General features: G+C 42.3%; 1 protein-coding gene across 2 annotated transcripts in view; it reads left to right on the top strand.

Annotated features, from left to right (window-relative positions):
- Positions 1–14,007, top strand: part of EOGT (EGF domain specific O-linked N-acetylglucosamine transferase) — a 40,628-nt gene extending 26,621 nt beyond the window's left edge. For both annotated transcript variants that reach the window (XM_054595120.1, XM_054595121.1), the window contains 7 exons: positions 230–301; positions 456–542; positions 1,253–1,321; positions 6,195–6,256; positions 8,547–8,666; positions 10,478–10,580; positions 13,690–14,007. In XM_054595120.1, coding sequence (XP_054451095.1) covers positions 230–301; positions 456–542; positions 1,253–1,321; positions 6,195–6,256; positions 8,547–8,666; positions 10,478–10,580; positions 13,690–13,836 — 660 coding nt within the window. In that variant the 3' untranslated portion in view covers positions 13,837–14,007. The remainder of the gene's footprint in view (positions 1–229; positions 302–455; positions 543–1,252; positions 1,322–6,194; positions 6,257–8,546; positions 8,667–10,477; positions 10,581–13,689) is intronic.
- The last annotated feature ends 215 nt before the right edge of the window (positions 14,008–14,222 follow it).

The raw sequence follows: 14,222 nt of genomic DNA, 5'->3' as shown, positions 1-14,222 counted from the left end.
TTTTTGGTAACTGGAATCCTCATTGTTATTAACTTGTAGCTTTGAAAAATAGTTTTTCATAGCATTTCCAAAAACATGTATTTCACTTGAGTAAAATAGTTTGCTATTCAAAATATTTTAAGGTACAATAGAGGTTAATTAAAATTTACTTTCTGTAATTATAAGTGCTGTTTTGGTGTGAAGGGTACACATTGTCTCTTCTTACCTTTTAATATATTTGTATTGTTAGGTTTGTTTTAAAGAAGCGATTTTTTCACTACTCCCCCGGATGAGATATGGGCTGTTTTATAATACCCCTCTGGTAAGAATGTTATCTGTTGCAAACTTTCATATTTATAGAATTTATTCTTGATATGTGTTAAGATAACACATATAACATATAACTAACATACGTAACCTATGCAATAGTAATATATAAATACTCATTGTAATATAAACTATTTCTTTTATTTTAGATATCTGGCTGTCAAAATACTGGATTATTCAAGGCATTTTCCCAGCATGTACTACACAGACTGAACATCACACAAGAGGGACCCAAGGTAATGAATACACAGCAGGTCAAATAATGTGTTTCACTCAATGTTATTTCATTATAACCTCGATGAGATGCCACAGGAACTTAGCTCAATTAGCCTGCACTAACATTGATTTCATTATACATCATTTAGATTAAAGTCATAAGATAAAGTCAAAGAACTTATAAGATGATGTTAAGTGAGAGCTAACTGCATTATGGGTTCCAAGGGGAGCTTGACTTTTTACCCTGAATAAAAATCGATACTACCTTTGCAGAAAAAGAAATACTCAGAAGACGACGTTTTCTGTGTTAACAACTTCTGAATTGGAGTGATCTGAAGTCAGATATCTACTGCCTAATAAAGATAAACTAGGGATAGTGGAAGAATGTGCTTTTTTTTATCCTTCCCTTTTTCTTTTGTCATATCTCTTTTCCACCACCAAATCCCCACCTGAGCCACACAACCTCTGCTAAAAAAAAAAAAAAAATCTACCCAACCATCCAAACAGAAGTGTAGTGAACAGGTTTTGTCTTCTGTGACTAAAGTAGATGCATTCTTTTATTCCCTGAGAGAACTATGAAGGAATCATGCTTAAAAAAAATAAAAAGAAGTTCCATAATGTATTCTTATTGAGCTTTATCTCTTTGAGAAAAATCACATTTTAGGTTCAGGTGTTCATTTATCTGTCCTGACACATACAACATCATTTTGCCTTTTCCCTGTTCTTACAGGATCGAAAAATTAGAGTCACTATTCTTGCACGAAGCACAGAATACCGGAAAATACTAAACCAATATGAGGTTAGTTTTTCTCTGCATTTTTAATATTGAATTTAACTTTCTATAACTAGTGTGCTTTATTTTTTACATTGCAGTAAATATTGCAGTTTGAAATTATTAGCCTTTAGAAAAGGTTATGCCCAGTTCATTTATTGGATTTTTACTGAAAGGTACCAAACCACTTATTAGACTCCCAAACTCATTTCAATAGCATCAGCTCATAAATTATATTTAACTTCAGAAAGATCACCATGTGTACAACAACATGGCTGGAATATCATGGCTGGAAAATCACAGTAGTAGGATTTATTCCACAAAAATGTATTAAGAACTGCTATGTGTTAGGTTATGGTTCTGGGACTTGTTAGAAACAGGATAGGACCAGTTTACAAATCCGTCTTTTTGTTCTTCGTTCCTCAATTTTGGGGAACATGGGTGCTGTAGCCACTTCCTGCTGATAAGGGGGCAGTAAGTCAGGAAGAGTGAAGAAAGTGTAAGAAATATGCTGAGAGTACTAGACCTGTATAAGCAAATATCACAACCAGGAAAGAAAAACTTGGTTCAAACCCAAACAAAAACACATTAGGATAGATAACTTAGGTTTACACAGGCCTGGCCCAGACTCTTGAGAGGAAGCAGTCGGTCTCTTTTCGAGCTGTCTGTGTCTTCTCTTGACCAGGCAGGGTCTGTTGTCCTGTTTCTTTTGAAATGTAACTAACTAGAAGGACTTCACAGGCTCTGTTCCACTTAGGTTGCAGCTGACTCTCGGTGTTGGTTATTCTAAGTCTTGAAGGTCAAATAAAGCCCACCTAGAGACTGCACACATTTGATAGCATCTAATTTTTTTACAATATGCTAAAGGAAGGGTCTCCCATATAACATTTCATATGGGATCAATGCTGCTTGGTTGTAGGGGACTACTCTTACCTTAAGCAGGGCAGTAGATACAATGTTATCCCAAGTTAAGTTGGTTTCTTGACTTACTCCTCTATTCAGTCTTTCATGAATACTGAGGCTTCCATCAAGCCCGTGATTTCTGAGGGTCTCGCACCTTTTCTATCTTTCCTTGGCTATGCCTTCTAAAAGTACCATCCAGCAATATTGTTTCCCATGAGCTTCGGAATCATCCCATTCAAAGGCAAACAGTACTCAGGGGTATACAATAAAAGGCATCTTTTTTTTAGCAAGAACTGTAAACTAGCGGAGGTCTCCAGATCAAGTTGTAAGCAAAGTAAAATGATTTGGTCCCACCATATGTATATATCCTCTACAGTTTGGATCTCAAGTCCTGTACAAAACTGTTATTTCCAGTGCTGGGTTTTTTATAGTAGCAGGCTGGGAATGTTATATGGATATTGACAAGGTCAGATTAATTGGCATTTAAGAAAGGTAGTGGTCTGCCCTGACCAGTGTGGTAGGGCATTATCCTGCAAAGCAAAAGGTCATCGGTTCAATTCTAGTTGGGGTGTGTGTGAGAGGCAACCAACCAATGTTTCTCTCCCTCTCTTTTTCCCTCCCTTCCACACCTCTCTAAAAATAGAAGAAGAAAAAAAAGCCACTATCTGAGGCTATATACCTTCTTTTGCAGGTCTTTCCAAAAGGTATTTTTTCAAGTTTGGAATTTTAGTACCTGGGTGAAGTATTACTGTAACTGGGTCAGCACCTTGGCTCTTCCTGGCCACTGTCAGCCCAAACATTTCTCTTACCTTTTGTAGAATTACTCAGGGATTTCTGGTTGAGGCTTGTCTTCCAGTAGTCATAGTACAACTTGGAGGGCACAGGCTTGATCTGGCAGAACCCTGATGCTGATTTTTTCCTGGTGAGAAAATCCGGTGGGCATTTAATTTTGTTAGTGGATCTCATCCCAGTAAGAGAATAGGGCATTCAGGCACATATAGAAAGCTGTGTTTTCTCTACATGACATTTGCGTGGCCTAAGGAAGGGTCTGCAGGGGGGTCTCCCCCCACAACTATGATAGCTATGGTTTTAGGGAGGGGGGCCTTGCTCAGTGTTTAGGATAGAATATGTAGCTCCAGTGTCAGTTATAAAGTCTACGAATCTCTGTCCCACAGCTGTTGTCACCCAGGGTTCCTTGTGTGAAATGAAAGGCTCCCTTGCGTGAGGCTCCCAGGGCTCTGTCATGCCTGGTCATTACCAACCAGCTGTGGCATCTGGTGGGTTTATTTGTGGGAACTTCCTTCTCCATCCTTTCCTGCAATTAGGACATTCTCATCTCCAATGACCCTCTTACTTGAATATGCACATTGTTCTGGCCCTAAAAGGGGACAGCCTTTTAGGTAAGGGGGTTCTTGGGGTCTGGCCCATGGTTTTTGTTTTCTCCAGCAAGCCCCTTACTGGGTCTTGATTGTATGCCGATAAGTGTTGAGGAGAGAACTGCAGCTTGTCCTCTCATGTCACATTGTGAGCCTCAAAAACCCTGTCAAGGAAGGTGTGTGGGTGCTTCTTGGGCCCTGGTTTGGGCCCATTAATAAAGTCCCATTACCGGGTATCCGCTTCTGCCAGGCCAGGGATAGCATGCCTTGCTGGATCCCTGGGGGCTGCTGTGGGCCCTCTTGCCACTGCCATGTCTGCATGGAGCTTGGAGCACATGGCCTGGGCTTGGCCCTGGGGCTGGCCTTGGCAGCACCCCAGCCACAGCAGGTGCCCAGCCTGATGCTGTCCAAACGCTCTACTTCCTGTCCTGTTTCTACCTGGTAGGCTTTTCTCTGAGTCATGCCTTCAGTATTCAATTGACAATGAAATTTGAACATATTTTATAACAATATTTAACATTTTAAGGTAGCAGCTAGACTTATTTCTTTATTTGACAAATCTTTCCATGTAATTTTAGTATATTAAATAGGCCAAATTAGTTTAAAATATCTCTTTTATAGAGAGAGAGAGAACAAGTCTTTGGGGCATTACAGGAGAATAACCCAAATCTATTTCCAGATTAAGAAAATACCTCTTTTTTAAACCTGGGTGTTGGGAAGTTTGTCAAATGCACTTGACCAAAAAACTCATATATCACTATGAAACACTATTAAATTACTCATTTACCCAAAGTGACAATAAAAGATATAAAACATATTGGTAGCTTAGGTTAAGGGTTAATGACTTTTCATTTTCAAGATAATTAATATGGGGCTTCTGTCTGAACTGACCACAGGGCTTGGGACTGAGTTTGTTGCTCCTGGAGCGGGATTAGGGGGGCAGGGGACGACTGCGCCCTCAGGCTTTGCTCTGCAGCCTGGACCTGGACCCTGCACTGAGCTTTGGGAATCACCGCATGGTAGCTCAGGGCCAGGATGGCATGCAAACAGCTGTGGTGAGCACCGCCCTTAGGGTAGGCTAAAGAGGGCAACATACACAACCTTAAAACTTCACAAACTTCATGAAACAGAACAGTACAGTAGATTGAGGACTCTTCTGGACAAACATCCAAGACCTGAGACAGCACCTGACACAATCTCTCAGGGTGAGCTCTACCCCACAGTCCTGATGAGGCTTTAGGCAATGAGGTGACTCAGTCACTGTTCCTTTACCCAAAAGTGAAAGTAGAAAGTAGCCTGGAGGGATCTGAGCTCAGGGGCTGGCTGACTAAGCCTGTAAGTGGCTCCTTGGGTTCCCTCCAGGGCCCATCTGTGCGGGGCTCCAGGACCTTGGGCAGTGGTCACAGGCTGCATCCTTTCTGGTGCCTAAATTGTCACCAAGCCAGGGATGCTGCCCAATGCACACAGGAGCCAATACTATGACATCTGCTTTGGAGAAAAAGAAAGGTAGAGACCGGAGGCAAGGATCCAGGATTTGGGAGGGATTTTAAGGTGTTTCAGCACTGGATTTTCCTGGAAAATGGACCTTTGCTTCTGAAATGTTCTGCCCGTCAGGTACCAGTCATGCCCGATCCTTTGAATGGTTCCATGGGGGTCAGTTAAAGGTTCACAGTGTTAGTCATGAGTGGCATTCCAAGGTTGAAACTTTGGTTCCAGGTTGAAACTTTGGTTCCAGGTCTTGTTAGATACAGGAAAGGACCTGTAGGGGCTTTGTAGTTATAATCCTGGGAAAATTATTTAACTTCTTTAAGCCTCTGGTGCATCACCTACGAAATACACATAATAGTAATACTTCCTTGGTAGGATTTTTATGAGGATTAAGTGACCTAACTGTAAAGAAATGCCAGCATAATTCAAGTGCACAATCAGCGATGTTTTTGTAACTATCAATGTTGTGCATCCTGTATGCCACAGACGCAGGACACAGGCATGGGACACAGGTGTGGGGCATGGGTGCATATGTTTCTGAAGAGCAGGAGCCACGGTGTTGGATTAAGGTGGTCTGATTCTGAGGGACATGAGAACCATGGTTATGATTTTAATAATAGATTAATTTGCTTTTTACTTTCTGTGTGCTAAAAGAATAATTGTTTTTCTGTATAGAAATATTGACAATGTTTTCCTGCCAAGAATTTAGTATTTTCAGAGGATGAGGTCCAAGGTGCTAGTAATCTGTCTGAAATGAGATAATGGATAGAAAAAAATTTCTTAACATCTGGAACAAAGTGCCCAGGAAATTACATGTTGAAACTTGAGGGAATAACTAGAAAATGGTAATAATAATAGCTAACATTTAGTGAGCCTCTGTCTAGAGCACTTGGCTCCCCTGAACTTTCTCCACTCAGCCTCATAACAACCCAGCAAAGCATAATTTTAGGGAGATAATATATCCAAGGGGTGGAGCCAACATTTGAACTCCATTACGTGTTAGTAGAGCAATAGACCTGAAGGATATTTAATACATGGAAAATATTTTGTATGAAAAATAAGAAATGTGAGGACTCAAAAGTAAAACTGAATAGAAGGAAAAGAAATTTTAAATGTTTCTGTTATTTTCCCAGCTTGTAAACGCACTGAAAACAGTATCTACATTTGAAGTCCAGATTGTCGATTACAAGTATAAGTAAGTAGTCACCCACCCTCGGGCAGAGGCTGTCACCTTTTTTGCCTGGATGAGTTAATGGAAGATAGAAAGGATTTTTCAAACTGGAGTTGTTGGCATATTAGACCTGGAAGGGACAAGCAGACACCAGCAGTGAATGAAGTGGGCAGGTCAGGAGCTTGGGCACAGGGGTGCTTGCTCTTCGGCTGTTGGGGCCTCATGTTTACCATCTCATTTTTCAGGAGAAATGAAGAATCCATATTTTCATTTGAAATTTCTGAATTTTTTAAGTTAGCAGCTAATTCTGAATTAAAAAAAATGTTGTAGGCCTAATTTGCCCTGCTAGCTGCTGGGTTTCAACCTTTGACCTAAAATTAGTTATATATGAATAATTTCAGGGTCATAGAACAACAATGTGAAAGTTTTAGAAATCATAAAATATTTACAATGCTATTAAAATTCTGATACAAGTAAAAGGCTTCAAAAGACAGAGTATGTCTATCCCTGTCTAGCTAACCTCTGTTGATGCGAAAACAGTGATGCTATAAAGGCAGTATATGTTCCTGGATGGAAAATCAAGCTACATAGAAAATGTTCAGAGGAAAGGTGACAGTTTTGTCTCCTACCCTCATCCACCCACAATCATCATCTTGTTTTCCAAATTGAACTCATGAACACTTTCTGTGTTAAAAAAGGACAAGTATACATTTACCAGCATAACGATATCTAATATGGACACGTTTAAACTTATCAGTGTTGCACCTCACTCATCACACATTCATTCTTTCACACAAATCATTGTTAGGGTCCTATCATGAGCTGGTCACAGGCTTCGAATTAGGAATGCAGTCATGAGGCTGATACGGCTCTTGTCTTGAAGACCCTAGACACTAAATAAAAATAAGGAACCATTATAAGGAACAGCGACCCTTTATTGAGACTAATTATTATGCTTTGCTTTATCTTATCTCACTCTTCCAACAGTCCTGTGTGATTGTCAAAGTTATTCTTGTTTTATGAATTTTACCGTACCTTGGTGACCCCCCTCACTGCCACAGGAAGAAACATGGCAGGCAAGAAGGGACTGGGCATCGGGCTGACAGAACAGAGGTGCGGGCATGCACCTCTGAGGCTCTGCTGTTGACTGGGTTTCCCAGATGAAGGAAAAGGACAATAAATTCAGACCTTCCCAGTCTGAGGATCATGTTAGTAATGTAATCACATGGAGATTGGTGACGCCCAAGCCATAGACATTTTCCATAACTGGTGATTCCGTGCATATATTCACCTGGATGGCTGCCTCTCTTTTCCTTGGCATCAGTGTCATTCCTAGGGAAACTGAGGCACATGTATCTCATGTGAGACACATGGTATCATTGTCTTCCTTTCTTTTTATGGGTTTGGGCTTTTTCTTGTACTGTGAGAAGAAGATCTTTAAAGAGAATAAGCTGATTAAGAGGAAATTTGATTTCCCTTCTTAGGTTCAAAATAATCTTGATTATTTATTTTTCTTTATTTAGGTAAGTGGGACTGGGAAGTCTAATCCCATTATGTTTATTCAGAGTGTTATCCTCATTCCAGTATTTCTTCCCAGACTCCGGTGAACTTTTTTCGCACTGATTTTGGTTTAGGGTTTCAAATCTTTCAGTGTCTTGAATTCAAAGGACACTTTCACAATCTTAACATGCATAAAATTGTGGATTAGTCTACTGCAAAGGCAAGAAAATGCTTGATTGTATTGAGATAATTTTAGTTATTCTGATGGCATTGAATAAGTCAACTCACACAAGGAGGAATTAATTTCCTATTTTAAAAAAAGCATTTTTTCATCTTAAGGAAATAGTTTCCAGTTTGGTGAAGTATACCGTAACATCTCTTCAACCCTTGCTTTTTCTTTTTCATTTCACTTTTTCATAAAGAGAAAGAAGACATCAGACTTAGAACTTTGCCTAGCAATGGAATTTATCTAGATTTGAATAATACTTTTTAGTCTGATTTTATCTATTTCTGTAGTTTTGTTTATGTCATGTATTACTGGTTTTCTGTCTAAGATGGTTATAACTTTCCTTCTAAGATAAGTACATTTAGGTTTTTAAAAAAGAGAGTTGACTTAGAAAAAAAAGTTAAATTATTGAGTCATTAAATTATTAAATACTGAAGTAGGCTTGAAATGCAAAACAAATATGATGAATGTGATTTCAATTGTGAAAGACACTTGTATAAACATTTTTACTATGAGTCATGAGCTCAACTCCACTTAGTACTTTCTCTTTTCTCTCTGTCTGTCTTTTGTTGCCCTCTATGTTCACAGGGAACTTGGGTTTTTAGATCAGCTAAGGATCACCCACAACACAGATATATTTATTGGAATGCACGGAGCTGGTCTTACCCATTTACTTTTCCTTCCAGACTGGGCTGTTGTATTTGAACTGTAAGTATTTGTGGGCAGTTTTACATTGGGGCAGCTCATAATGGTCTTTTTATGCATGCTGAGTCTTTCACTCAGAGCATCAAAAGGCTAAGTATTTAATCATTCTAGCGAAGTCACATCATGTAGGCATCTGGAAAGAAAAAAAAGAACTAAAGCTAAAAATGTGAAGTCTACAGCCTGCCATTTCACTTGGCAAGCAAACCCGCCCTTTTCTCCCCTATCTCAGGAAAATGTGGCTCTGTGATTTCTTACTCGGGGTTCCTTCCTGTGTACCTCTTATATTGAGCATCTCCCACACTCGTAATTACTGTGTTAAAAGAGAAACTGTGTGTTGCATACCCATGTTCACAGCAGCATTATTAACTGTTAAGTTGTGGAAGCAACACAAATGTCCATCAGGGGATGAATGGGTAAACAAAATGTGGTCTATACACACAATGGAATATTATTCAGCCTCGAACAGGAAGAAAGTTCCATCACATGGTACAACATGGCTGGACCTTGAGGGCATTACATGAAGTGAGATAAGTCAGTCACAAAAGGACAAATACTGTGTGATTTCACTTTCAGGTGATCCCTAGAGTGGTCATAGTCATAGAGACAGAAGGTGGAGTGGTGGTTGCCAGGGGCTTAGGGCAGAGGAGTGATTAGTGTTTAATGGAGACTGAGGGTAATTTTTCAGGATGAAAAGTTCTAGCAATTGGGTTACACAACAATGTAAATTTACTTACCATTACTGAACTCTAAACTAAAAGGGGTTACAATGATACATTTTATGTTATGTTTTCTACCACAATTTTTAAAAAGTGAGAATTTGAGAACATGTATTTCTCATGAAGAACAGAACTCCAAAACAGGCCGACCACTTCACCTAATGCTCATTGATTCATACGTGGAAACTGATTGTCTTGGGGGCTCCTCCACCTTAGTGGTTGGTTATGGAGACATGGCCTTCTCCCCCTTAATAATTCTATACTGTGCCTCATCTTTAGTTCTGACACATCACTTGTTTCAGAACTAAACACACCACGTTTCCCTCTTTGCATCCAAATACCTTGATTTTATGGTTCCACTTTAAAAATGACTTGACTCAGTATTTAAATGGGAGACTATTTAAAAAAACATTATCATGAACTTCCATACTGTGCAAAAATATTTAAAAAATATACATATTAGAGAAGTAGACAGATAATTGTGGATTCTATCTCAAGTCTTTATTTCTCTTAGAGGTAGAGAGGGAGGGAAGAAGGGAAGAAAGGAAGGAAGGAAGGAAGGAAGGAAGGAAGCAAGGAAGGAAGGAAGGAAGGAAGGAAGGAAAGACGTGTAACTGAGAAAGCTTAGACCTTGGAATTCAGCAGGCCTGGATTTAGTTTCTGCTTCACTAGCTCTCTGACCTTGGAAGTGTTACCTACCCCAAGTCCACATGTGCAAAGGCAAGTATATGAGAAAATACCAAATTAATAGTCAGCTCTGTTGATAAAGGCCAGTCTCCATTATATTCTGTTTTATAAAGTTAAGGTAATCTAGTTATGAGAATATTACAAAAATACAAGGTTGGGGAAAAAGTAGGTTTATAGTTGTTTGTATGGAAAATAATACAATAATTAAAATAATAATACAAGAAGAAACTCTTTCACATACAACTGTGAGCCTGCTTTTGCCCCACCCTGTAATCTCCCTCAGTCTTGTTTACTGTTTATACAATCTTTTGCAAGAACCTATTTGGAAGGTGCATTTTTCCCTCTGAGAACTGTGGATTAGGCAATAACTGCAGGCAAAAGTCTTATGTGTGGATGCCCTCGGTCCCTTAGGTACAACTGTGGAGATGAACGTTGCTACCTGGACCTGGCCAGGCTCAGAGGCGTACACTATATCACTTGGCAAAGACAGAACAAAGTCTTTCCTCAAGATAAGGTAAAGTTCAATGGCAAAACTCACCTTGTTTTTGCTTTTTAATTAGTTTTAAGTGTCTAGTTATGAAAAGCTATTATTGAACTTCAATCCAAGAATAAATTGTTCTCTGGAATAGTGAATTGTTACATCTCATATTTGCAAATTGGAAGAAGAGGGAAATTATTTGCATGATGGGTGAAGGGGAGGGTCCAGGGCCATAAAGTAACCCCAGGAAGAGGCCAGAGTGACCAGACAGTGTAGCAGCAAGTAAAGGTGGGGATGCGGGAGTGCAGTGAAGGGTTGGGATTGTGCCTGAGCCTGATCCCCTGCTCCGTTCTCCCTCTGAGTGGTCTCAGGAAAGGGTCTTTGTCCAGCACTGGTGCGTTGGTCACAGGGAGCTCTGGAAGTTCTGGTCAAAGTGTAAAGCCTGGGGCTCCAGTGATGCTCCAGGCAGCAGGCAGCGATGGAAGCCTAGATGTCTTGCTGCAAGGAGTCACCAATTGGTTCTCACTCCGAGTCCAAGGCACCGCCTCACTGAGGGAAGAAGCTTATCCCGGTTGTCTCTCACCCGGTCATCCTGTCTCCCAGGGCTGCCCGGGGGATCCCACTGCCAGCCCAGCTCACCAAGTCCAATGCACCTGTGCACGTGGACGTGGGCAGCCCCAGGCCCAGCAGCAGCCTGGCCTTGCTCACCAGTACCCCACCTGCAGAATGAGCTGCCTCTTCACTGGTACTGAGCACCATGTTTTGGATAGTTAAGCAAGACTGTTTCATTGACCGGGCTGGGGAGATTTTCTGCTGTGTCCTGAGCTTTCTTTGGACTGAAAACTGCTGCTCCTCCCGATGACTTCTAGGCTGTCAGCCTTCCGAGGAGGCACACTGCTACTAGCTGCAGGCCGTGGTGCCTGAGCAGGAGCACAGCCGCACCTCGGTGAGCAGGTTGCCCTCCCTAGTGAGGAGGTCTTCCTGGAGACCGGCGATGTCCTGTGCAGCCCGCGCAGCACTGGCTGGAACCAGAACCATGTCATCCTGGAGATGCTGTTCAAAGGAATTTCTGCTGGCTGCATCCTGTGGGGCTGGCATGGCCTCCTCCCAGTTGAGAAAGTAGTGGTTGGCCTGGTGGAGTGGCTACCACAGGCCACGCCTACCACTGTCCCAATAAAGCTGAAGTCCCTGGACTGGGTCCTGCCTCAGTGCCCACCTGACGCCCCTTGGCCCTGGGGACAGCCCGGGGATCTGGAAACAGTTCTGCCTATACCTGCTCAGTGGCCTTTGTGGGCCACGAGTGGTGCTGGAGGGTCCAAGGCCAGTCCAGGGCGCCCTGGGGCCCCAGGTGTCATGCAACAGAATGTGAAGTGCTGGTGGCATGCTTACCGAAGGACTGTTGATGTGACCCAAAGATGCCCTGGTGAGAACTCCGCCACCAGTTCCCCAGCTGATGGGCTCCCTGGCCCCACGCAGCATCCTCCAAGGCCTGGGAGCCGGCCATGGTCGGTTTGGCACCGCCTCCCTGGCCCACTGCCGAGGAGCTCTTCGCCCTTCTCCACACGTGGCAGACTCCAGTGGGTCTCCTTGAGTCAGAGATGGCTTATTTTTCTACAGTATTTAAACCAGAAGTGACTATAACTGCACAAGCCAGAGAGGCAGACGAGGACTGACACTTTTTCATCTGGGGCTCCATTCTCAGTCAGGTGCACAGCACGTTCACCCCCAGGGTGGAAGAGCTGCTGGGCACTCTGGCCCAGGGACCCACCGAGTGGGGCTTAGAGAGCTCTGGTCCTGCCCTAAGGTCATGTGGGGAGAGCGGTGCTGTGGGAGTTGAAGCAGGGTCCCCAGGGAGTGGGGCTGCTAGGAGGAAGGTGGTTTGGGTGTGGGGGACAGACGTCTGTGGAACTACCTGAGACACTCACCTTTACTGCCACCTGGGGCGCAGGCCACACTTGGTGGGTCACCCGACCTACTAATGCCCAGGGGCTTCCAATCTGGTTTGTGTGTCCTCACACTTGGGCTCCTGGAGGAGTCTCTCCCCATCCAGATCAGCCACAGGGCCACATGGCATCCTTACCTCAGGAAGGGGCACCACAGTGAAGGCCCACCTGTCAGCAACATCTGGGTACGCATCTCAGGATGCTGCCCCCAGCCCTGATTTTCCCACACTAACATGCACACTAAATTTTTTTAAAAGATTTCATTTATTTATTTTTAGAGAGTGGGAAGGGAGGGAGAGAGAGAGAGGGAGGGAGAGAAACATCAATGTGAGAGGGAAACATCAATTGGTTACCTCTTCCACATGCTACAACTGGAGATTGAACCCACAACCCAGGCACATGCCCTGACCGGGAGTCGAACCAGGGACCTTTTGCTTTTGCTTTGTGGGACAACACTCACTGTTATACCAGCCTGCTGGTGAGACCTGGACATAGGCATACCTGGAGCTCGGATTCCAACAAGGAGTGGCCTCAAGGGGTCCTCATAGACCTGCTGCCTGTTAGACAACAGGCCCAAGGATGGATACCCCAGCTTTGTCACACTTGACTGAGCTGGCTCTTCTTGGGTAGAGAAACCACAGACAACTTCTCGGTGGGTAGGGCACCCAGCTGGCACTGCCCTGCATATTATGCTTATAGACTTCTATACAATCCTTTAATGTTATAAAGATGCTGATGTACAATTGTTGTGTTTGTGTAAATACATTATATTCCTCGTTCATGCCATATACAATGCTATAAAGCAAAACAAATGAACAAACAAACAGCTTCATGAAATTTGGGCCTAGAATGGTCTATTAAATTATATATAGGAAGGATCAGCCAACTATAGACCAGCAGGCCCAATCTGGCTCACCACCTGTTTTTATAACTAAGGTTTATTGGGACACAGTCGTGCTCCTCTGTCTATGTGTTACCTGTGACTGCTTGTGCCTGTCAATGGCAGAGTAACTGTGTCAGAGACTGTATGGTCCACAGCCAAAAATGTGTTATCTGGACTTGACCAAAATAAAATGTGCTGACCTCCGAGGTAGAGCATGAATTAAAATAGTTCCTTTGGCCAAAGTAAAGTAAAATGTTTCTTGTGCAGAAAAACATGTTCTCAGTGACTTATGGATGTGTGTTTTGCTTTGTTTTTGCAGGGTCACCACCCAACTCTGGGGGAACATCCGAAGTTTACCAACTACTCTTTTGATGTAGAAGAATTTATGTACCTCGTCCTTCAGGCTGCAGACCATGTATCGCAACACCCAAAGTGGCCATTTAAGAAAAAACATGATGAGTTGTGATTGTGCTGAGACTGTTTGCAGAAAGGCGGTGTTTGAACTCTCTACCACTCACTCCCAATGCAGTCTGTAAGACATCTGGTGTTTCTTAGCCCTCAAGTGATCTGTTCTATACCAAAACATGCCTTTAGGATATTGCTTATGGGTTTTGTGCTGCTTCATGTGATTTTTGAGTCATTGCTATTTATCAAGATACTCTTTTTGCACTGAAAACTTTTTGTAGTTCAAAAATTGGACATGGTCTTGCTGAGTATTTGAGCTTTCTTCTTAAGTAGTTGACTTTCTTAGCTTTAGAATTTGTAAATGTTTTCATAGAATACTATGGGATTGTTAATTCCAGAGACTTCCAACTTAAGTAAGTTCATGATAACTTCTATTTGCCATAATTT

Source organism: Pteronotus mesoamericanus, unplaced genomic scaffold (genome assembly GCF_021234165.1).
Source record: "Pteronotus mesoamericanus isolate MK-2021 breed Mesoamerican mustached bat unplaced genomic scaffold, CSHL_Meso_final scaffold_54, whole genome shotgun sequence".
Taxonomy (NCBI): Eukaryota; Metazoa; Chordata; class Mammalia; order Chiroptera; family Mormoopidae; genus Pteronotus; species Pteronotus mesoamericanus.
The sequence above is the reverse complement of the archived record's forward strand: the minus strand, read 5'-3'. Positions and strand labels throughout refer to the sequence as shown.